The 26287-nt window shown below is 33.3% G+C and overlaps 1 protein-coding gene across 1 annotated transcript; it reads right to left on the bottom strand.

Annotated features, from left to right (window-relative positions):
• Positions 1 to 355: 355 nt before the first annotated feature.
• LOC126818662 (E3 ubiquitin-protein ligase RNF144A) lies at positions 356 to 26141 on the bottom strand. Its single transcript, XM_050546198.2, has 9 exons — positions 25975 to 26141; positions 16716 to 16880; positions 14444 to 14548; positions 13292 to 13352; positions 10734 to 10852; positions 9526 to 9620; positions 8576 to 8720; positions 6641 to 6730; positions 356 to 4272 (listed from the first exon to the last, which is right to left on the bottom strand). The coding sequence occupies exons 2-9, from the start codon at positions 16851 to 16853 to the stop codon at positions 4129 to 4131; spliced, it is 897 nt and encodes a 298-aa protein (XP_050402155.1). The 5' UTR covers positions 16854 to 16880; positions 25975 to 26141; the 3' UTR covers positions 356 to 4128.
• Between the last annotated feature and the right edge of the window lie 146 nt (positions 26142 to 26287).

Below are 26287 nucleotides of genomic sequence, written 5' to 3'. Positions count from 1 at the left end.
CACACACAAAAAGGAGTTCATTGACTAGGACCAATTATCCAGAAAATCATGTCTAAATAGAAGTCTCAATTCTTGGATTATCCATTGCCCAAGTCTTTACCTCAAACTGTTGTACAATCAAGTTTATCAACATATACATCAAGCACTCACTAAGCTGGGAGATCAGACAATCTTCACGTGCAACCTTTGACATCAGTCAAGCAGACATCCCTAATTGTTGGATTGTCAGTTAGGGAAACCCTTACATTTTTGGCCTGTATGCGGTCCATGGGTGTTTTTCAGGGAATCCAGTATTTTTCTAATAAGATTGGATGTTTCTATTTTCCATATATACCAAGATTGCCATACTTTTATTTATTTAATTGACAAATAATTCATGCTTTCAATGTCAAAGACATTAGATGATACTGAGTTAGGAGACTTAGCTACTTTAAATCCAGTGAATACAACCAACTTCTAAAATCCCAAAGAAAGACTGGTGTTTTTTTTAGTAATAATTTTATTTCAAACACAGTCAATATTACTGGTGAACAGATCACGAAGCAAGAATACATCAAAACAAAAAAAATCTTTTAAAATAACAGTTCTTCTTTATGGAATGTTGACTAGAAACAAACTATTAGAGAGCTACAAAACATGCAATTAGTTGTAAGAGGTCTATACTTTAAAATTTCAACAGATGTAATATTTGGAGGTATGTGGTTTCATTATTAAGGGGATTTTCTATGTTAAAATTAAAAATGTTTTATGCTTTTCAATAATAATTTTAAATTTTTTTTTTAAAAACCAAAATAATAACAATGTAGGGTAACTAAGAAGGAAAAATAAAGGATAGCTTCACAAAAGCAAGGCCGTATATACCATATGCAAGGTCTGCACTAGTCTAATCGGTAGCTTGATTCCTAGAAAAATCTAAAATCCATTTTCATGCTTCCTCTAAGTCAAGATTATGTCACAGTAAAATAAATGCCAATATTTCCATAATTGGCATGGAGACCAAGATCTACTTGCTAATATACACAAGATATTTGATCTAATTTATAACAAGACTTCCTTATGAATTCAATGAGATAATTCTATCTTAAGTTGAAATAGACAGATCAAAGCTGTTTTTTTATAGGAACCAGGCCCTGCCTTATACATCAAATCAAACTGCGGTCCCAATTTAAAAAGAAATGTTTTCATCTCCAATATTGGTATGCACCACGTTCCAGAACATGTCACTACATAATAATAATACAATATAGGTATTATGACAATATTATTTTTTTTTTTATACATTATTAATATCACAGTCAATATGTTTAAAAAGAACATTATATTTCATATTAAAAATGTTCTATTTCAGTTTCATAGTCAAGAATTTTATAAAGAGGGGTCTCTGAACTTAAATCTTATTAGTTCAAATATTTCATATTCTTCAAAGATCAAATACCCTTCTTCAGCTCCCAGCCCCCAAAGGGTGTCCTCATGTCCCCTGGCAGACCCATCTGACTATATCACTGATTACTTTTGATACAAGTTTATACGTGTAATATTATCTACTACTTAGGAGTAAATATAAATATCAGGGCCCACATTTATCAACCCGAAAAAATTCTATGGAAGGTTAAAAGTACTGTTATCCTGGTTACTATAACAGACTAAGTGAAAAATCAACATTAACCCTGCTTTTATTTATTGTAGGAATATTTTTAACAGTCTGATAAACATGTGCCCTGAATCCCGATTCTTACAGAATTCATACAGACACAATTAGCTGCCATTCAATGTGTTATTGTCTGCTCATATATTCCTCTCAATATTTTCTATGTATGAGAGCACTTATGGTCTCATCTGTTTTCTCTTGGATATTTTCCATTTGTGAAAACAATTCTGACTCATTCTATGAGATATTTGACAAGGACAGGATTTCTCCTGTTATTGTCCTGGCCCACTTACAGACTATCCAAATTCATGAGGTTTAAAAGTTCAAAATTTCAATGGATTACTTAAATTCAGTGTATTTAATTGTAACATTTCAACATACTTTAGCAATCCATATAAATTATGTTTTGTGTTTTTTAATGATGATCATTGCTCTTGTTTCTATGGCAACAGAAAAGTTCTTGTTTCTGTGGTAACAGAATCACAATTGTACTGAATATTCAAAACAATAACATGAATACACTCTGTAGTAACCTACCAAAATGTACATAAATAGTTACAAGTTTAGCTTTAAAACATAGAGAGGTATACATTCATAGGCCACATGTTATCTTAAAATGAGGAATATTTTGTGGTCAAAGGGATTTTAACGATATATAATTCCACATAGAAATAGAGTAAAAACAACATTCATTACATAAATATACTCATTCATACAATATACATCACACACAAAAACTTCCAAAAACTATTTTAAAGTAGCACTAATGTTCCTTAATATTCTTCAAATAAATCTATTATTCCTCTTAAAACCTTGTAACTTGTGTGTTAAATCATCAACATCATGTTACAAGTCGTAACTTTAAAGTCAGACACAAAAACAGGTTTCATTCACATTCTCATAAGTTCTAGCCTATGCAGTATTATTACTTCTAGGTCAGAATCATTACAAAAACAAAATTATTATACATGTATTCCAAATTGTGCATATATTTTTGTAAATATATATGTGTATAATACATTTTGTCTACCCTGACTACCAATACTATATCTACAAATGTAAGTGTAAGCTGAAGGGCATAAACCTTTTTTTTTTCAAAATCTCAACCTTAGAATTCAAAACTTGTATCCAATCCTTTTGTTTTCTACTGCCATAAAAAATAGAATTAAAAAAATTTGCAACTAAAATTATGCTTAAACCCATTTTTAAATGGTTTTGATAAAATTAGGTCCAATTGAAAATATTAATAATTATAATATGAATTGCATATTCTATGTTTGAGCACTAGCAGTTAGAGATTGAAATCTGAACAAAAGTTGAGTTCAGGAAAGAAAAGGTATATGTCCCTAGGCCCAGAAATACTATGGAATTCATGCCTTGGACAAATATAGGACTTATGACCATTCAATACGATATATATACATTACATTATGGAAGTTTAGTATTATTAGTAAAAAACACCATATATATTAACAAGTGTTTTTCTGTCAGATTTAAAGGAGCGGTCCAAGATATACTTTAGTGAATAAAACTTGGGGTGAAAATCTGACATCTGACAAAATACAATTTCTTATCGGAATCTTCGCACTTGACAGGAAATAGTTTCTCTATCAGATAAATATGCTGTTGTTTTGGACAAATTTTTATATCATGTGTAAGCAGTTTATAATTTGAAATTTTTCTATAATAAGTATTTACTTTTTATGATGGCTATAGTTTTCTTATTTTTATATAATCTAATTCAGCTATTGCATTCTTATATAAATTCTACAAATTGTGTGACGAATCCAACCAAAACACAAGAATCGGTACTCGTATTTCTTTGATATGTTGCATTGTTTAAACCAGGCTATTGGATATGTTCGTTTATTTACTAAGGGCTATTTACAAGAGGACAGAACAACATTATTGCTGTGTACATTGATGAGAATGAGTTCCTATACCAGTCACCCGGATCTGTTCAACAAAACTTAATTTGTGTTCTACAACACTGATTTGGAAATAAATTCCTGCTATTCCAGTCATCCAGTGACTTTTCTGGCAAATCTGACTGGAATACAAATTTTTTCCGAATGACAATAATGGATAAAACATAACATTTAAAAATTCAACCATTTAAAATATAACATCAACCTTCCACAAATATACATCAACTTTGTTTTGGGATTTTAAATTCTAAAAAGAACGTAAAAATTATGAATAAAATGGCATAACAATGAAGTTCATCCTACTTTCATTTTAAAACATTACAAAAATATATGTATGATGTCACAGCATTGATGGAGTTCAAAATATAATAAATCCACTCATTGGTTAAAACTTTCGAATTGGCTATTTAAAAATGATTGTCAGTAACTGCTTTCTTTTTTTAAAATAGCAAGTCATGTTGTTAGCTGTTGGCGCTGTAGCATGATGTGTCTTATGATGTGTTCTATAGGATGAAATGTTTAAAAGAAGCCAGCGTCTTGGCTGGACTGTGGTCATGTTGGTATTCCTTCACCTTCTTCCTCTTCACAGCATTTAGACATTTTACACTTACAACACAAAATACACGGTGCTGCTAACAGGAGAAATGGTGAGGCTACCAATAATAAAACACCAAATCCAGCAAAAATACCCACTACCTGGAACATAAAACATTAAAACTTATATTCTAGCCCAATCTAATTAAAACATAAATCCTATTTCGTTTTTTATAGTTCAAAATTTCATTTTACTTGTCTTCACAGCACTAGGATCTAGAAGAGTTATTATATAACCCGCGTCCCTGTTGATGTGAGGGATTAGCCAATGAAACGGTCTGTTATGGCGAGTTCCTGTCATGCGGTGCACAGAACAGTGGTTAACCCACTAGAAACGCTGATTGATTAATCAATGTAATATGTCATAGGGTCAAAATCTGCTAGTGCGACCCCTGATGCAACCTACCACTACAACCGGTCAGATCTTCATGTGTAGGCCATCAAAAGTATAAAAAAACGAAACGAAATTTAGATCTGTATTTTAATCAGATTGAGAGTCTGGCCCATTAGCACTGTACAGAATTTATATAAGTAACTACTTTAATAAGCCCAGAGTATTTCAGCCAAAATTCATAACACAATATTTGTATGCTCTGTATTGCAATATCTCAATATATTGCAATATGTGAAAATTGTGCAATATTTTAGTCATTTATCAGAGTATTAGACATTTTTCGTCTAATTGTTTTTTTAGAAATGCACAGAAGGCATATAATTATAAGGTAACAAATGGGTTTAATTTAATTTAATAGTGCAAAGAAATGAAATGGGGTTTAGCGTCCTACTGTTCTGCTCCGACAGGGCCTACTCTTATATAGAATTCCAGCTGCCAAGGGATCAATGTTGGGATTTCAAAATTTTTCTTGTTAGTCATTTTTACAGAAAATAAAGGGACATAACTCTTTTTGTTATTTAAGTAGGCAGTTTTAGACCACCCACAAAAATCACATGTCAATAAAATATTCAAATTCGTACATAATAAAAAATAGGTGCACCTCATTATTTTTCATATTATTTTATATTTAATTTCCGTATGGTATTCAAACTTATGTCAGTAATATTCCTACAAAATTATGTGTTGTCGTAATAAGATAGAATGAAAGCGTGCTGACTCCTGCCAACCCGTACTATTTATCAAATTCACGCCAGTAATATTCCTCCAAAATTAACATATTTTTCAGGGTTTAGGTAGACACTTTTTTCAGCATAAGTCCAGCATTCGTCTTACATGCCATTTCGACTAATATACAGATGGAGGTAAAAAAATTTGCAGTAACCGTTGCTCCCAAAATTTTTGCTGTAACCGTTGCTCCCAAAATTTTTGCAGTAACCGTTGCTCCCTGATAGTCTATAGAGCGATTGATATCATCTGCTAAATAATAGTGCTCGACTCTGATCGCGCTCGCTATCGTGTAAAACAATTAATTACTTTCACTACAATCAAATTCGGAAAATTTGTCGACATTTCTCAGCTTGTTTATATCATTTTCAAAAATATAAACCCCATTCAAAATATTATCATAAACCTGAGAATATGCATCAAAATAGAATCTTTTCTCCGACATTTTGCATGTTATAATTGTCACGATTACATCTCTCATAATGTTACTCGTCTCGCAAGATTTCTACTTTAGTTTTCAGTTATTGTATTATAATCACATGCTTGTGTGTGTGTGTGTGACAAGTTAATGGATATAATTGGATATGTGATATATATGACTAGTTTTTAGATGTTGTCGACTGATATCAAGGTGATTAAAATGTCCGTCAATGGAGAAACCCCAAGTTAATAACACAGAGCAAGTGTATAATCATTCTTATTGGATTGATACATAGTCTGACAAAGGAGAAGCCATGACCTCTGTTCAGGATTGGATTGATGAACTGTCTGACAGAGGATTAAGTCAGTCAATCAAGACAGATTAAGTAGATAATCAAATTAAGTATATAGACGGTATCACACGGTAAATACCTTGATCTCTTAATTACTTAATCAATCCAGCCTATTATCAACAATAATCGGGTTTAGTGTGACAGATATACACTTAGTACACTATATTGATTTAGGAATTTTGAATATTATTCACCATGTCTTGATGTTTGATTTGGGCATATTTCTGTAGGACGTTTGGAAAATAGCGTCACACTTGTCTGGAATATAGGGGAGAAATTCCATCACTGCAAGGGATCTTTAACATGCACACCAATGTATACACAGGACTAATATTGAAAAGACAATGAATAGGACATCGACATGATTATTCCAACAATCTGGTCAAATAATTACTATGCTCTGTCATATACAGAAAAATTGTTTGGAAAAGTTAAGGATATTTTGATAATTAACTAATGAAATATTTGTAGAAAAGAAAAAAGTATCATTCATTCAAATGATGATTTGACTTTGTGATACATCTCAATTTAATGCTGTTCCATAAAAATCAAAAGACAGTCAGAAGATAAAACTAACCTGTGTTCTGTGCCATATAACAGATGCTCTGGAATGTCCAAGTTTATTTTTACATGGTCCTTTATCATAATGACGTAGTAAGAAGTCATCCTACAATAAAGAAGAGTTAGATAAAACAGCTTTTCTCCATTATTACAACCATAATCTTTTTGAAACCCTTGCACATGCCACCTTCAACTAGATGTGACTTAAAGATACATTATGGGAGATTAGATAAAGAGCTGGCAGTTCTCACTATAATAGTTAAAAACTAGATAATGTAAAGGGAATTTACTGAAAATTTCAGTCAAATTGATCCACTCTGAACCGAGATTTTAGCGATTGAGAGAGAGAAATGGGGTTTAACGTCCACTAGACACAAACTAGGTCATTTCGGGACTAACATATGGTTTAATTTTATTTCAATAATTCGCTTGTGCATAGGGGTCTTTAGCAGTGGGAGGAAACCAGAGGACCCGGAAAAAACCCACGAGGTTGGACAGGCGACCCTACTCCTTGCCACGTACAACCGGGGATTCGAAACCACGCCAGTTGACTCAATGACAGGCCGTATGATACAGCACGCATGTGCTAACCATTCGGCCATCCAACCCCCCCTTTAGCGATTGAATTTTCGGCCTAGCCTCGATCATCATTACTAAAGTCTGTACGATAAAAAACATAGTCTCGATTATCCATTTCATGATTAAATCATGAATGGAAGTCGAACAGCAAATCGGAACCTAATTCAATAAACATCGCAGGCTAGCGATGATATTGAAAGTTGATTATGGTCTGGATAAGTTAATTAATGTCTAATTAATAATTTAGATAACATTTCAGGCCTAAAGAAAGACCTGCAATTGGCAGATTAGCTCTTGCATAATGTACAAGATGTAAACTCTTTGTGTTCCAAGATAAGAGAGATAGTCTTAGAGAAATTGGGTTTAATGTCCACTCAACACAAACTATGTCATTTTGTGCCTAACATAGGGTTCAATCCCGTGGGAAGAAACCAACAAAAACCACAGGTTGGACAGACGACTGTACTCCTTGTCACATGTGGGATTGATACCATGCTATTTGACTCAATGACAGACTTTATGATCTAAAACGCATGTGTTAGACCATTGAGTGATCCAAACCCTTCCAATAATAACAATTGCAATATGGAGGAATTATCTGCTTTATTTTTATCATACCGTATTTTAAGGTTTTTAAGTCGATTTGGAAGTATATGTTGAATTGTAGTATCTTATGATTTTCTCAGACCCCCTTCCATAGACAAGTCGAAGCAATGTACAATACAATACAATACAAGTATAGACACCCTGGGCGACCTTCAGTTATAATTTTTTCGCAACTAGTAGTTGGAACTAGAAACCTAACGCAGATGGTTTTGACCACTGTCTGTTCAAAGTAGGCTGCCCATCATCACCGAACTTGATCATAACCCTGGAAAAAAACACTTAAGCTCAAGGAAGGTATATACATCTCTCCATGGAGGATAATGAATTGCTTAATAAACAAATAATACCTTCATGAAATTAAACTTGCGCGACTCAAATTAATTTTTAGAGATAAAAAAATTCCTAATAATTTAACATTACTTTTTGCATAGCACAAATATAGAAATAATGCGTAATTTTTAGACTTACATAGATTCAAACATAACAAACGAGACAAAAAATATCTGCTCATAGAAGTAGCAACCATTTAAAATTATTTCAAGTCTTCTTAAAATCATATGCTAAACAAAGAGATTCAGTCTAAATATTCTATACTTATGTTTCATCGACACCCGCCATCTTGGAACTACTTTGACCATGACACGATAGCATGGTTCATTATGTTCGGACTATGGTTCAGTTAGTTTGACCATAGTAAAAAAATCACGATAACCGAAGGTCGCCCTGAAATATGTTTTAATTTGTAAAATAAAGAGTGTGTACGTACGTCTAACGATGAGAGACAATACCAACAGAAGACATGTTTACACCTTTTACACATCATCTGAGCACAGCCATCATTTCTTTCTATAGGCACATGGCATACTGGACAGCGTTTGATTCTCGCATCTTCAGCACTACTAAATGGAATTCTGAAACAATTTGGTAAATAATAAAAAATAGTTGATTATTCTACATTTAATAATCAAAATACCAACTGTAATTAATCTCCACACTTGGAATTAACTGAATTAAAAAGAGCCATCAATAGATTTTATCAGATACCTATAGATGGCACTGGCTTGTTTGTCAGCAAAGGATATTGAATGCTTCAAATTTTCTATTCATCACATCTTTGTAAATACCTTAGCTAACCTAAATGAATCATTTTTGGATAGATATTCCTTTTAAGTCTCTTGGGAGCTGGATGGCCAAATGGTTAGCATGTGTGCGCTGTATCATAAGGTCTGTCATTCAGTCAACTGGCGGGGTTTCGATTCCCCAGTTGTATGTGACAAGGAGTAGGGTCGCCTGTCCAACCTCGTGGGTTTTCTCGGGTCCTCCGGTTTCCTCCCACTGCTAAAGACCCCTACGCACCAGCGAATTATTGAAATAAAATTGAACCATGTGTTAGTCCTGAAATTACCTAGTTTGTGTCAAGTGGACGTTAAACCCCATTTCTCTCTCTTTAAGTCTCTTATTACACAATATTGTATTTTGAGAGGGATTCAACCCCTTTCAAATGACAATCGGTAGCTTTAAGATAAAATTAACAAAAGGTTTTTGTTGTCAAATCTTAGTCTCAATCATTCCATTCTATATTGTCTAAGCAGCGACAATACAAACTGGAATAAGATTTTATCAGACTTAAATGATTTCAATAAAGCACAACTTTTGTAAGGACAATGCATAGAGTCCTTTGTATGTCTAGTAAGGCCTAACAAAAAATAAACCTACCCTTGATCATCTTGCTTTCCTCTTGTCATCGCTTCATCACAACTTTTAGATGCATGCCACTTTGACTTACATACTGAACAAAACTGAAGACCACACTGAAGAACAAATTTTAATTTTTAAATATGACATACAAGTGGATGTGATCATAACGGCCTCTGCGATATATAAACTACATACAGGGCAATAAAAAAATAATCTCCCATGTCAGATCCTGTATATTTATACATGTACGCCCACAGCTTTGTGAAAGAAAGGAAATGAAATGAGATTCAACATTCTTCTTTTCTGGGCTTATCTTTGTGAAAAGAGACATCAGGACTTGGTGAGTGCTTAATAATAATAATAATCTTTATTCATGTATTGGAGCCTTGCGCCCATAGTACAAATTAAGCATATTGAAGTGAAATTATGTACACTTATTTCAATTTTAATCATCTTTGGTGTTACACCATTAACTAATACTTTCTAGATTTATGAAAAACATATAGATAGATAGAGCAGTGCACACAGTAGAGATGCTCTCACAAAAAAAATTGTATACACAAAGGAAAAAATATGCAAATTTTGAAGACAAAAAAAAATGTCATAAACACTCTGAATCGACTACAATACGGTACCCGATGATAACGGTCAAGTTGCCATGATGTTTATTTATAGCAGAGTCTTGATTATTGAGTTGCTAAAATATCATTGAAAAAATGTACATTTGGTTGTTTGGGAGGAAAGGTTTCACAAATCCAAATTAGCTGGAAAGAATAATCCCTTTTTATTTATGATAATCTACACATTTTTGTACAGTGACAGATAAAATAGCGTCATTTTACTTATCTTCAAAATATGAAGCCCTGTAATGTTCTGATTTAAAAAAAATAAGTTAGAAACTCTGGACATTTACATGGATTCAATGATGGGTTCAATAACTACATGTAGAATTGATGCCCGAGTCAGAATTTCCTTCAACTGACTTTCCATTTAATCCCAGTAATTCTGAAGAGAAAAAAATCTGAAGAACATTACAAGATTGACAGAGGCATCGTAACAAATTTCAATAAGATCACTAGCTTAAAAATACTAGCAAGTTTATAAAAAATCTCCAAATCTCTGACCTTTAAAAGCTTTTATGGGAACTGTGAAAGACAGACAGGGATGAGAAGAGAACAATATACTATCAGATAGAATGTGGGCGTATGAAAATAAAATAAACCTACTGTTGGACATTGTACTGGAGTAGCATTAACATTTTCTTCTAATCTGTTTGAACATACATGACACACAGTTTCACACCCAGCTTCTGGACAGAAAGTACGATTAGGATCCATATCTATTTCTGTAACAATTACAAAACATAGAGTCTAATTAATAATCTGATGTCATCTCAAAAATTAATATACATTACCATAATTAAAGGCTCAATACCACTTTTGTTGTAACTGAATAATATGTCCCAATCTTTATTCTGGTCAACAAATTGTACTATTTTACAATATTTCAATTAATTGATGATACAAATTCCATCTTAACACACCTTATTTAAAAATTTTGAAAAATTCAACATAATGGTTTGAAACGTCTAACGTAAACCTTTTCAAATGAAACTTCAATTTAAAAATATTTTCGAACCCTCTGGACAAGGAAAATAGGATGTAATGGATAATTTACACAACAGGTAGGACACTTAAACATCCAAGGCTCTACAATGCGACTGAAACACTCGCATTTGCAAGTGAATTTTGACAATGGCGACTAGATATTTATAAATGCTAGGTTTCTGGCGAGTAAACATATATCTTGAAGTCCCCAATTAACACTATAGCTATCTGAACTTTTCTCTGTAAAGATAACGTAATCGGAAATGATCCCGGTCAACTGTCACTCTTGTTTCTTTCCTGGTTTGAAATTGGGTCAATCTCATTGTCCTCTGCTCATGCACTGTATTTATCGGAAGTTGAGACAGCTGACAGCATGGCTAGCAGACGAATCAAACCTATATCGTCTTACTTTACTAGTAAAGTAACTTCGTCTCGCAGTGAGTCTCAGTTGGGGAAAAATGATGATAGTCATGCTACTGACGCTACACAACCCAAACAAGCAAAATTACAAGCTTTGCCGTCTTCGTCTCGCAGTGAGTCCCAGTCGGAATAAAATGTTTAAAACATCTTTTATTATTATTATAGGACAAGTTGAAGTGTTATGTATGTTCACAATATAATTTAGCTATATCATACGACAAATTATTCTAATCTTCAGAATTGGCAACTGAAAATTTTGTTTGGCTAGTGGTTTTGAAAATTTACTTATGTTTGCACAAGTAAGTTCAAAATGCTGTGTAGAGCCTTGTAAACATCTAGTACTTAGATAGAGATATTATTTATTTTCTAGAGCTTTCAAGCCAGCAAATGTTATTGTCCCTTTAAGTTCATAATAATAAATCACAATTTATATGGAAAACAATCACTGAGTTTATTTCACACTACGTTTCAACAAGTTCCTCTTGTCGTTCTCAAGTAAATAATGACCTGAACCTGAACTTAATCAGTATCTTTGATGTCAATTTTGAAATGTTATTATTGTTCTTTTTATTATTATTCCTTTGATGGTTTCATATTACTATTAGTTATTGTTTTTGTTACCTTGTACATAATTTGATGTCTTGCCATATAATAATATACAAAGGAAAAATAATGACAAAATAAAGGAATAGGGACCTACACAACCATTATTAACAATGACAGTGCACATCAATCAATTTAATTTAACCTGTGAGTTGCTGCTGGCTCTTCTTTCTCTTTTCAGGTAACTTTTTATCTGTGGAGAGCCATACACAAGGAAAACTCTAATGGAATGCTTACAACTTTTAAACTTTGAAGTCTTGAACTTTTAGTTAATTTTTAACAACATGGAACTTATTGGACGAACACTTTTAATATGTAAATAATCTACGGGTCCAGCTATGTGGTTTTTACTGAGAGCACTTCGCTTTTCCACATAAAGCCAGTGGATTCTTTTTCCCCACAGGGTTTTTTCTATCCGCCCTGATGACACCAAACATCAGTCAGTTGGACCTCCTGTTTTAACTTGATTATGACAAAGGGAGAAAATAACCCGCCCTCTCTTCTCACGACAGCGAATTTATAAGTGTGCTTTAAGAAACTTTTGGAATCCGAGGACCTTTTTTATTTTGTGTTTTTAACAATTTTCAAGTGTAAATAATTTAATTAAATCAACCTGTCCATAATATCATATTCATTGTATTGGATGTTAAATCTGTAATAAACAACAATAACAACATTACACTGTCGTTATTTACTTGAGAACAACAAGTTTTATTATTCATTGTTTTATTATTATATATTCAATTACTAAATGCCATATAAGGATTTCAATTAAGTTTATGTTAATGATATCACAACAACTAATATAGATTTACCATAATTAAGTTTATGTTAATGATATCACAACAATTAATATAGATCTACCATAAATAAGTTAATGATATTACAATTACAACAATTCATATAGATCTATAAGAATTAAATTAATGGTATTAAAACAATTTATATAGATTTACCACAATTCAAACACATTATATTGATTTGAAATGAGCTGATGTTTAAGCAGATATAAAATCTCGCTCAAATGTCTATCCAATCAAAATGTTCCAAACCATAGCAAGGAAGTTAATATTGAACAAAAATCAGATGTGTGAGAAGCAAAATTGTCTTTAATTAATTCAAATATTGTAAATTAAAAGACTTCAACAACTTACCCCTCATATAATGTAAACGTTTGTACCTCTCAAAATTACTTTTGTCAACCAATTTTTGAATCTGAAAAGATCAGACGATAGGGAAAGTTTTAAACACAGGTTGCCAAAGCAACAAAAGATGTACCACAGTAGTACCTGGGCAGTATTGATGGTGTATTAGATTCAAAATTCTAAATTTCAGTCATAGCACATTGTATGGCGTAAACCTGTCTTCATTAGCCCAGTTGGTGCAGAAAAGTAGGCAGTTAAACTACATTTCATTTTTGTTTAATTTCGCCAAGAATATTGCTATCTACATGTACATGTATGAAATTCTCTATCGCTTCATGCAACTTAAATAATATATGGTGGAGAAAAACTACCATGATGTTAAGACAGAGGTATAATACAGGTACATGTATAATAAGAAATACAAAACTTTATTGCGATCCACATAAACAGATTTCCTCAATCTCCTGGGGTTTGTAAACGGTATATCTTTGAACAATTTCTAGACATTGTCTAACACTATAAAGTAATAGATATAGATCAACAAAACATACATATTAATTGGCTCAATTGGATTATACATCATCTTAATTTAGAAATTACATGAATAGAAGTTAGAAATGAGGTGATAGCACAACATTAACAATTTTAGAATTTTGAATCTATTCTAATATACCGCCATAGGGCAGTCCACAATTGGATTATACATCTTCTTAATTTAGAAATTACATGAATAGAAGTTAGAAATAAGGTGGTTATACAACATTAACAATTTAGAATTTTGAATCTATTCTAATTTACCGCCATAGGGTAGTCCACAAAGTTTGTCAAATATTTAATCTTCTGTAGTAATAGGGTGGCATTTAAAAGACAGTTAAAACTGATCAAGAGTGACAATCCATGAAGTAATTATCAAGAACAATTAAAATGTGGCTGGCTCCTAGTTCTTCCTTGTGCTAACAAAATATATTCAGTAATCAGATAATACATGTTACTCAATCCAGTATGACCACCAAGTGTCAGTGTGCCTACAGAGTGACAAAATGATGAACTGCCTGTGTGAATATACAGAGAATTAACATAGCAGGAGTGATTACTTTGTCTAGCAGCTAGCTTGGTAATATACGGTACAGATAAGTATGCTGAATATGAAAAAAGGTCTACCTCTGGTGTTTCTAATTTTCCTTGTTTTTTACACTGAGCATCTGGACATGTTATATCGGACACACTTCCTTCTTTTATCATCACATCTAAATACTGTCGCATACACTGAAATTTAAATACATACATCTATACATTTACAGTCATATATTTTAATAAAGCTTTGGGGAAAATGTAACAGGAATGTACTGACATATTACTTAAAAGTAAGAGGGTGAAAACAATAGCTTTCAAATGAATTTTAAAAAAACAAAGGGTTTCTAATAACTTAACAGGAAAGTATTGACATATTTCTAAAACATTTATCAACAAACAGAGGGCTTATGCTTATCACAATATGCGATTTTCATATTTTTCATTATAAGTTATTTCGGTCGCACACAAGAAACAATAGCAGTGAGAATGAATCAGAGAATATAGAGAAAGCCCAAAAGTACTTAAAGATGCATTGTGTAAGATTTAGATAAAGAGCTGGTCGTTCTTGCTATTATAAAAGTTCAAAAATAGATAATGCAAAATGAACATATTGAAAATTTCATTCAAATTACTTTATTCTGAGCTCAGTTATCAATGTTTGAAGTATTGACAAGATCATGTGGTACGTATATAAAGATTGTTTATTATCGTAACAACAGTACATGTTTATCGAGACTTACATGTAGCCTTGATTCCCTATTTTTAAATAAAACCATGTTTACATCTCCGTCATTCGATAATCTAAAGAGTTGATTATAGGCTTGTCAAGTGAATTAATGTTTAACAAGCCAACAGTGAGGCTGATGTCCCCCGCCAAAATCCCCCCAAAAATAGATGACACATATTAATTAATCGTACATTTATTTTTTTCAAGCAATCAAACTGATTATCAACTATTCACTAAGTGTCATCACTCTCTACCAGATAGAATCAAAGTTATCTTGTCCCAAAGCATCAACCAAGGAAATTGCTAGGCTTTAGCTCAAAAATATTAATCATTGAACTCAGTCAAGACTTTCACCTAATGAACATCTACATCAAGTTTAAACAATTAAAAAGAGAGTTGTTATGTTCCAAAGTCTTGACCAATCAAATTGCATATCGCTCCTGAGCCTAAGCAGAAAAATCTCATCATCGAACTTAGTCATGGTAATGATATAATGAATCTATACTCAGTGTTTCATCACTCTCACTTAATTAAAACCAAAGTTATCGTGCCCCAAAGCATCAACCAATCAGATTGCTTATCTCTGCTTACCGTAAGCAGACAATGTTTATCATCGAACTCCATTAAGGCATTCACCTAATGAGCACCTACACTTTAAAGTTTGAACATTCTACTTCTAGTTATTGTGTTCCAAAGTCTCGGCCAATCAAATTGCTTATTGCTCTGCTTACTGCTCTGCTTACCCTGAGCAGAAAATGCTCATTATCGAACTTAGTCAAGGTATTGATGTAATGAAACTATACACCAAATTTCATCACTCTCACTTAATTAGAACTAAAGTTATCGTGCCCCGAAGCATCAACCAATCAAATGGCTTATCTCTGCTTACCCTAAGCAGAAAATGCTCATCTTCGAAATCCATCAAGGCATTGACCTAATAAACACTTACACCAAGTTTGAACATTCTAGAAGGAGAGTTATTGTGTCCCAAAAAGTGTGACAGACAGACAGACAGACGGACGAACCCATTTTAATAGTCCTCTGCTTTCTTCGAAAGAAGGGGGACAAAAAGATTCCACATGCACGACAATTACCAAATGTTTACACTGTAGTTATTTTGGATAGCCTCATTTATCAGTATTAACAATTATCACACAATTAGTTTCTCTGTAATATTCTGTTATGTACTAGTTAATTGAGCGTAATACATTTCGCACGTTATGATGTAATGTTGCCATGACTGTCATTATACTTTTAAGTCAACATATATAGAGCTCTGGTTAATTTTGATTGATTTTGTTACGATTTATGTACTGGTTGAAGTGTTGATAGGACAGTTAACCAGTCATTATTTGGGACAAAAATTTGCGCAGAGTATGGAAGTGTTTGAGTCGGATTAGGTCTAATCAAATGAAATACTGTGAGGAGTATGCTGAAGGGAGACATAATGATGACACTGATAAATTTGTCAAAATAATGGTGGTTACTTCTGAGCCATTTCACAAAATTATTGGAAATACTGAAACTGAAAATGTGTTTGTTGCTACATGTATGTAAAAATATGTCAGGTATTTAAAAATGTGAGGGTATAAAAAAAATGTAAAACTTTTCTTTAAAAAATTTTAAACTTACCATCTCACAATACAGACATTTACAATCATGTAGTTCATACATATCTTGAAGTGGACATTCCATTAAACACAATTTACACATAATAAGTGGATCAATAGCCAGTTCAACTGTACTTTTAGACGCTGAGTAGGTGGCCATTTTCTTCTTTCTAAATTCTCATCAAATCTGAAAAAATATAAAAATATTGAGATTATTTATTACAAAACCTAGAGTATAATAAATAGAATATGATCTGTAACTTTAAAAAGTAGAGTACCGGTAGTGTTTTCTTCAAATCTGAAAATATTGAGAGTAATCCCACATGTATCAAACTGAAGAGCCTTGTCCTTTACCAATATATAAGAGTAGGCTGCCATTTGTATTCTTCTGTTTGTCTTAAAAGTATATATATAAAAAAAAGAGTATATCAAATAAAAAAATATGAAGATATAATTATAAATTTATCATTATCAACAGCAATTTTAGAAAAAGAGTAGAATGCCACTTTATTTCCACAATTTATCGAAAATGTCATCAGGCCTGGATAAAACCACAAATTAAATAAAGATGAACATGTACCAATATATCACAACCAGCTGTTTCCTAAAACTGTGCTTTATTAAGCAATATAGCTGTCAAAATCAATATATATACTATCATTTATTACTACATGAGAAATACCGGGACTGTCAATTAATTCCCGGGACTAAATTGATTTCTTTGAATCAAGTGATACATCATTATATTTTTAAGTGTAACATCCTGTCTGTGTGGGATTCAACTAATTATACTGCAGTGTTAAACAACAGTTCCTGCTAAGGTTAGTCTACTAATAATAAATATAGGCTACAAAAACCACAGTGCAAAATAATTTAAAAGGCCTAAATACAAAATGACAAAAATACAATCAATCCGGGCATGGGTTATAGCCCTAGAACTAATTTGCACAATTTTTTAAAAATTGCTTAGTATTATGAATTACCCCCAACACTAATTATTTCTGATTAATGATGTGAAAATCTGTCAAAACATCAACTTTGCAGATGGAAGATAGACAGACTATTATATAAACTTACAACCAAATTAATGTCAGCGAGTGTATAAAAATAGACTAGGTTTCCAGGCAATTTATTTAATGTCAGTTCATACATACTATAATGATGCACTGGACTGAAAAAGACAATTACAATTTATATGTCTGCATATGTATATATGCTTGACTGTCAAGCCTTGACAGAACTTTGAAGTCTTTCAAATAAAATGACTTGCCTATTAAGTTTCTTTTGATATTAAATTCAAAGGGTCGGGATGTCTTTGATTGCATTACAAATGTCAGGGTCTTAAAGATACTTTCTCACAAAAGTATTTATAGGGTGGTTATTTCTAATAAAAGTATGGCAATATTGGTGTATATGGAAAGTAGAAACATCTAATCTTATTAGAAAAATCCTGGATTCCTTGAAAAACAGCCATGGAACACATACAGGACAAAAATTTAAGGGTTTCCCTAACCGGCAACCCGACGATTAGGGATGTCTGCTCAGCGTTAGTGAGCGCTTGATGTATATGTTGATAAACTTGATGGTGAGCTGAAACGTACAACAGTATCTGAGATAAAAAACACAGAAAAAGATGTGGGCAGTGAATAATTCGAGAATTTAATTAGGCTTTGAAATTTATGATAAATAAACAGCGACTTAAGACAACATCGTCTTGTATATGCAATGAATTCTCCTCCGGCTTTGCAGCGCGTAGCCACATCACGTGAGAAAAGCACGACCTCTTTTTAATACATATTTTATAACAGTCGTATCCCTCTAAAATACAATGTTTTAAGAAGGATTTGAAGCAACATTTTGATAGATTACAGATACTTTCCCAGAAAAGTATTTATCGGGTGGTTATTTCCAGTATGGCAATTTTGGTATATATGGAAAGTAAAAATATCCAATCTTACAAGAAAAATACTGGATTCCCTTAAAAACAACCATTGAATGCATACAGGACAAAAATTTAAGGGTTTCCCTAATGGGCATCAATTCAAAGGTAGCACGCGAAGATTGAGCACTTGATGTATATGTTAATAAACTTGATGAAGGGTTAAACGTACAACACTTTCTGAGATAAAAACCACGGAAAATGACATGGGCAGTGGATAATCCGAAAATTTAATTAGGCTTCAATATTTTTGATTTATGGATAGCGATTAAAGATAACATCGTCTTGTATATGCAATGAATTCTCCGCCTGTTGCTAGGTAGTGCATCAGCTAAGTCATGTGACAGAAACATGACTTTTTTTCATAGATTTTTTACAGTAGGGGTATTCCCTCACGAAAACAGTGTTTTGAGAAGGATTTGAAGCTAAATTTTGATAGATTATAATTAGTTTGATTGAATATGTTTTTAGTCTAAATACATCATTAAATCATCCAGTTTGTACGCGGGAACGTATTTTTAATTACATGTAGTTTGAATATGCTTTTAGTCCAGATATATCATCAAATCACCCAATTAGAACATGGAAATGTATCTTTAATAGTCTTTACAAAACCATAACTGCATTATGTGAGTTCGTTCAACCACAGCAGTCATTGGAATGCAGTTTGGTAACATTCAGAGCTCACTAATTACAAATCAATGTACATGCACCTAGGCAATTAAGACCACTGCTACTTATGATGTTCGTTATACAGAGAAACATGTATGCACCTACATGTAATACGATTCAAAGAAATACTTCTGAACATGTATAAAAAGATAGGTTGCCAGGCACTAAGTTTTCCAAACAAGAGCATCGCTAATGCTGCAATATACGTCCACATTCCAGCTTTGATTGATATGGTACTTTTTAAAATGAAGAAAATGAAATATGAAATGGCTGTAATATGATCAGAGGCAAAGAAGGCTAGGCGTCGGGTTTGTTTTGCCAAATTTACAGACAAAATACTAACAGTAAAGTGGGTGTGACACTGCCCCAAGAGGTCCGGGCAAGTATCAAAATAAATTATTGCTGTCTTTATGGTATAAGGAATAAATATGCAAAGTTCCAAGATGATCCATTCAGAATTGCAGTCTGTAGACGATAAATACAAAAACTGGGCGTGGCTCTGCCCATGGGGGTTGGATATGGAAACAATATAAACAGGTACCATCCTGTTATTGAAATGGCAACATCACTAGTTACCGTCCTTAGGGTATAAGGAATAAGTACACCAAGTTCCAAAATAATCCATTCAGAATTGTGGCCTTTGGGCGTTAAAGGCAAAAATTGGGCGTTGCTCTGCCCCTGGGCGTTGGGGCATTCACCAAAATCAATAGTTGATGCCCTTAGGCTATAAGGAATACATATGCTAAATACCAAGTTGATCCATCCAGAATTCGGGCCTGTAAACGATAAACATAAAAATTGGGCGTGACTGCCCCTGGGGGTCGTGACATGCAGTTGTCGTCCTTAGGCTATAAGGAAAACATATCCCAAGTTCAAAGACAATCCATTAGGAATCGTGGCCTGTAGGCAACTCACAGAGACACAAAGAAAAAATGGGTGTGGTTCTGCCCCTGGGGGTTGGGCAATCACCAAAAAAATAGAGGTCAGCCTTGGGGTATAATGTATAAGTATAAAAAAGTTCTCAAGATGATCGATTAAGCATTGCAGGCTGTAAGTGACATACAGACACACAAAAAGAAAATGGGTGTGGCTCTGTCCCTGGGGGCTGGGCATTCACCACAAACAAAAGGGATGTTCCTTAGGATAGAAGGAGTAAGCATGCAAAGTTTCAAGGTGATATGTTACGAAATGCGGTCTGTAGATAACAAACAATGAATATAAGAAATGGGCGTGGCTCTGCCACTGGGGGTCGGACATGCACCAAGAACAATAGGGATCATCCTTAGGGTATAAGGAATTCATATGAAATTTTTTCAAGACGGTCGATTAAGAATTGTGGCCTGTAGGCAACACACAGACATACAAAGAGAAAATGGGCATGGCTTTGCCCCTGGGGGTTGGGCATGCACCCCAAATGATAGGGGTGTTCCTTAGGGTACAAAGAAAAAGTATGCAAAGTTTCAATATGATGCGTTAAGAAATGCGGCCTGTAGACGACAAACAAACAAATACAAGAAATGGGCGTGGCTCTGCCCCTGGGGGTCGGGCATGCACCAAAAACAATAGGGATCATCCTTAGGGTATAAGGAATAAGTATATTAAGTTTGAAGATGATCACTTAAGAATTGTGGCCTGTAGGCGACACACAGACACACATACACACACACACAGACAGGGGCGACGGCAATATACGTCCACATTATGAATGTGGACGTATAAAAATGGGGTTTAAAAATCAACTTGACACAAACTATGTCATTTAGGGACTAAAACATGGTTCAATTTATTTTAATAAATAGATTGAGCGCAGGGTTTTTAGCAGTGGGAGGAAACCAGAGGACTCAGAGAAATCCAAGCCACTTGACTCAATGACAGACCTATTTGATCCCAGTTATCTAAAACCAAAAACTATTCAAATCTGTTAAAAATACATCATGTAAGAGATAAATCTGCCTACCGAAGGTCATTTTTCTGGTTTCAAATCTTATATAGACATTTATTCACGTTACGGTACAAGTCCATAGTTACAGCACTGGTCATACTGACACTTTAGCATTATTCTAAATCAGTATGTTGTTAACAAACTTTGAGCATCTCTGAATCTGGTATAAGATACAATATCTTTTTCTGCACTTGACAGTTACTTCCAAGATCTAATTGTGTATCTCATTAGAAAACACTTACGGTACATGTATATACAGGTCAAAATTCTATGGAATACAATTACTGCTTATTACTGAGCAACTTTTTAGACTAGGCTTCTCTAGTCATTATTAGAATTTCGTACAGCTTTTTTTATATCTAACATTGCTCAGTAATAAGCAGTAATTGTATTCCATAGAATTGTGACCTGTATATTCCAGTTCAATTACTAAATGCCATAAACTTTATCTTCATGTAAAAAAAAATCGTGATTTATTAAGCACTTAGGATATATTCTATCTATATTATACATACACTGTACATGTATGATGAGTCACTTACATACTATGCAATTGCTCTTGTAGATCAGTAAATGACAATGATGTGCATAATAATGCACACAAATTAATAATAACAATCAATTCCTTACAAAATGTCTTTCATTCTTCGGTCACTCAATATTCATATTGTTTGGTTCTAATTTTGATCCATAGGAATATGGTATGTTCAATTCCTAAAAATTCACAAGGATTCAAATAGTATGTAAATTCCTATCCAGTTGCCTGGCCCTATCTTGCATTCAAACCAATAAATCAGAGACAAGTGTTTGTTGTTGATAACATTCTAACAGCCATGCAGGATATCCTTGTCCTTGCATCTAATTATGTTAAAAGTTAAAATTTCATATTTTGTAAGAAAGTCAAAACATAATTATTTCTATGTCTTTTGCTCAATAGGTTGTCAACTCACTATTATACGATCATAGGTGTCATCCTCACACTTAAAAATCATAAAACCGGAAATAATAACACAATTACCTCCCTTGTTTTCCTATTCCCAACCATGGAATAGCTATCTTCAAACGTTTGAATTTGAAGTTGAACATGATATTTTTGCCAATTTCTCAACTGGCAATAGTGAATTATAGGATTAATAGAATTATTCTTTAACAAGGTAGGGCTGTTTATAGATACCATCTATTTTAGGGCTTTATTTTAATACATTTTAAAAATATAACTTAAAAATATGAAACTGTAACTTTAAGGGCCATTTTTTTTATAAACTTGACGATCAGACATAAATCTAATCAATGGGAGAGAGAGATGGGGTTTAACTCCACTCTACACAAACTAGGTCATTTCGGGACTAACATATGGATCTATTTTATTTCAATAATTCGCTTGCGCATAGGGGTCTTTAATAGTGGGAGGTAAACGGAGGACCCGGAGAAAACCCACGAAGTTAGACAGGCCACCCTACTCCTTGTCACATACAACCGGGGAATGGAAACCACGCCAGTTGACTCAATAACAGACCTTATGATACAGCGCGCACATGCTAACCATTCGGCCATCCTCCCTCCCTAACCAATGGAAATACCTACCCACACTGATACCATTCTAATGGAAATTGCTAGTATATATTGTGAAGAAAGAAATAAAACCAGGATACAGTATCAAGGCCTTTTTAATGTGTTCCAGTGTTTTGGGGGCTATTAAATGGGAGTTGAGACACTATACAGTTCAGTCCATGGTCAATTTATTAAATTTACATGTATGAATATCACCTTGATTATCCTTTTCAATAGAGCCAGTGTAATATGAGTGCATAGCCCCAAGTTTTTATTGATGCCAAATAATGTTGTTTGTCAATAAAATAAATAACAAACCTTGAGAAGTAATCAGCTGCAAAAATAAAATCCTTAATAAGTAAGATTTTTAAGAAAGTTTCATGACATGCAGAAATTCATGTCACTTGTGGCAGGTGTTTTTCCCCATTTAACATCTGCTAATCCAAAGTTCGTGAAGGAGGGCAAACTGTGAACAACACACATCAATTCAAATGTCTGATAGTTCAATTGTTAGAACAAACTACGCCTTTACAGGATGTTAAGTTCTATAAATGGATTATTCTCAGTAGGAAGTGACACCAAATAAACCTTAAAATTCATTAGAATATTTATCTGTAATTATCAGAATATCAAAATAATTCTTAATAAATGTATAGGGTTAAATTAAAGTACTACTAGTGCCCTATTACTTTCCCACTCTATCCAGACGAATGATGACAGACATACGTCATGCTATTTGCTAGGAGGGAAATTTTACCTAAACAGCAGTGTTAATAGCTGCAATATTGTAGTGTAGACCTGACCTTAGAAGCTTTCACTACTGTGACTTAAGTCATAGACGGAAGTTATCAGTAGCTGAACCATTTCTGCGGCATTACAGCCTTCGAATGCCAACTTTCAAGGATTCTTTATGTTTTTTGGCCCATTCTAACAAATGTCAGTTAAATCGTCCACACGAAAAGTCTAGTTAAGTCGTCCACAAATATAAAAATGTTTATGTTATGGATGACGTCAATTAGCAGACTATCGCTATTCTCAAGCAGTAGCATTATGTCATTCTTATCAATATTTGTTTTCATTTCAAGTCTGAAGGCCCAGGACTCTACAGTGCAGAGGATGCTTATGACTTGTCCTGGATCCATTTCCGTATAGTGCGGCTTGCACTAAGATTTACTACATTTGGTTGCTTACTGTGTGAAGCGTTTATCATCATTTTCATAGTTTTGATACGATTATCACTAAGTGCTTTTGTTGTGGTTTAGTAAATAACAAACAACAAAATAAATCACTCGATTCAATAAATATTCAATAACAATTTCATTAACTAGAACTCCTAAGGAGTACTGACGTGTTTTGGGATGTCACATCACGTCACGGCTTGTCACGTCAATGTTCAAGTTACACCACGAATTTATATTAAAAAATCTGCTCCCTAAACATACATTATACAAGAGCTAAATCAGTCCATTGCCGGTCTTTCTTTAGGCCTGAAATGTTATCTAAATTATTAATTAGACATTAATTAACTTATCCAGACCATAATCAACTCTCGATGTCAACGCTAGCCTGCGATATTTACTGGATTATTATCCGATTTGCTGCTCAACTTTCATTCATGGATTAATTAGAAAGAGCTAAATCGGCCTATTGCCGGTCTTTCTTTAGGCCTGAAATGTTATCTAAATTAAAATTAGACATTAATTAACTTATCCAGATCATAATCAACCCTCGATGTCAACGCAAGATTATTATCCGATTTGCTGCTCAACTTTCATTCATGAATTAATCACGAAATCATGGACCTTATGTATTATAAGGTCCATGATGAAATGGATAATCAAGACTATGTTTTTTATGGTACCGACTTTAGTAATGATGATCGACGCTAGGACAAAAAATTCAATCACAAAAATCTCGCTTCAGATGATTTAACGCCAAATGGGTAATCGAGACATGTTTTTTTTTTTATCGTACCGACTTTAGCAATGATGATCAAGACTAGGCCTAAAATTCAATCGGTAATATCTCATCAAATTCCCTTTACATTATTTAGTTTTTAACTACTATAGTGAGAACTGCCAGCTCTTTATCTAATCTCCCATAATGTATAATGACAATATTTTTCATCAAAACGATTGATCATGGTTATTTAAAACATTTCTGCCACATCCAACTACAATTAAGCATATAATCCTACCTGAAACAGGTATAAATCATCGTATTTCAAATCGAGGCGTTAAGCCATTACTAGGATCGCCACGGGAGACGTATGAAGGCGAGGCTAAATATAAGGCGAATCATTTCGGAAAATAAAATAAAATTACGGCGTTAACGTTGAATTAAAACCCGAACAAGAAATTATTTGGGACCTGATAAATGGCAAGAAGGATGTTTTTTGCTTTATTGTAAAAGGGGTGTGTAGGGTTAGCGCATGTCTAAAGCATCGTAACTATGAATGGACTTCGATGGCTGTGTATGTCGGATAAAAACAACGCTTCATTAATTTAAACGCAAATATTTGGAGTTAGGTGATAGTTGTGCCACTACATGTACATTGGCCTCTGTAATTTTAATTAGTAATTGAATAATAGTATAAAATTATCTTATTTTTAAGATGTTACATGCATTAATAAAGAAAATGAGTTTGCCACTTGGAACTAAAGGCATCCAACCATAGCTAAAAACAAGCATGTCAGTATATCTCAACGTTTTTAGCTACGTTCTCGTAGCTACATCTGTGGTAGAAAGCATTCTAACCAACGAAAATTGGGGAAAAAGTTAGAGCTGGTCTAAGAGATGAGAAATAACATTAAAGTCAATGGGGAAATCATTAGTGATCTGTGGTCAAATAAGATGAAATTTTGACATTTAAAAAACGGAACGAAATAGGTCTGTCAGACCATTTTATATAAAAATTAATTAAAAATAAAAGAAAAAGCATTTACATTACAGAGGTTATCTCGCATATTATAAAAATAGCATGGTCATATTTCTTTTTATATTGATAAATCAAATCTTTTATAGAGCTACCTCTAAAAAGATGATATTAGATTACAATGAAGTGCTTGAAAACAAAACACATATCAAATCTATAAACTAAAAATAGACATTTCATTTGACTGACAAAACATCAACAGACGACAGTCACGGGTGACAGAGTGCCTGTGCTCTACTTACATAATTGAAATGCTTTTGTTCCACCTAAATGCAAAGATCAACCTAGGTGTAGAAAATCTTCAAAAGACAGTTTCTCTTGGCTGGTACAGAGACAAAGATCCTGTTTACAATCCGTACTGCACTGATCTCATTTGTCCATTTGACATTTTCCATTTTCTTCTCGCTTTTTTTCCAAATCTCGCAAAATCTCGTGGAATTTGGTATTTATGCAATATTAAATTAAAAGCCAATTTTTGTATATTCAGAGCGGTATAACATGGAGATAATGGAATAATTAATTAAGACTTTAATTTTTCAAACTTTTTTTTATTAT

The sequence above is a fragment of the Patella vulgata genome, chromosome 4 (assembly GCF_932274485.2).
Source record: "Patella vulgata chromosome 4, xgPatVulg1.2, whole genome shotgun sequence".
Taxonomy (NCBI): domain Eukaryota; kingdom Metazoa; phylum Mollusca; class Gastropoda; family Patellidae; genus Patella; species Patella vulgata.
Note: the sequence above shows the minus strand (reverse complement) of the source record. Positions and strands in the feature narration are given on the sequence as shown.

Bases quoted from the DNA above. Each gene is read 5' to 3' on its own strand.
- LOC126818662 (XM_050546198.2), bottom strand. From the start codon at position 16,853: ATGGCCACCTACTCAGCGTCTAAAAGTACAGTTGAACTGGCTATTGAT. The intron at 10,853-13,291 runs GTAAGTTGTTGA...TAATTGTTACAG, and splicing joins ACGTTTACATTATATGAGGG to AAATAGATATGGATCCTAAT. The intron at 8,721-9,525 runs GTAGGTTTATTT...AAATTGTTTCAG, and splicing joins GGAAAGCAAGATGATCAAGG to AATTCCATTTAGTAGTGCTG.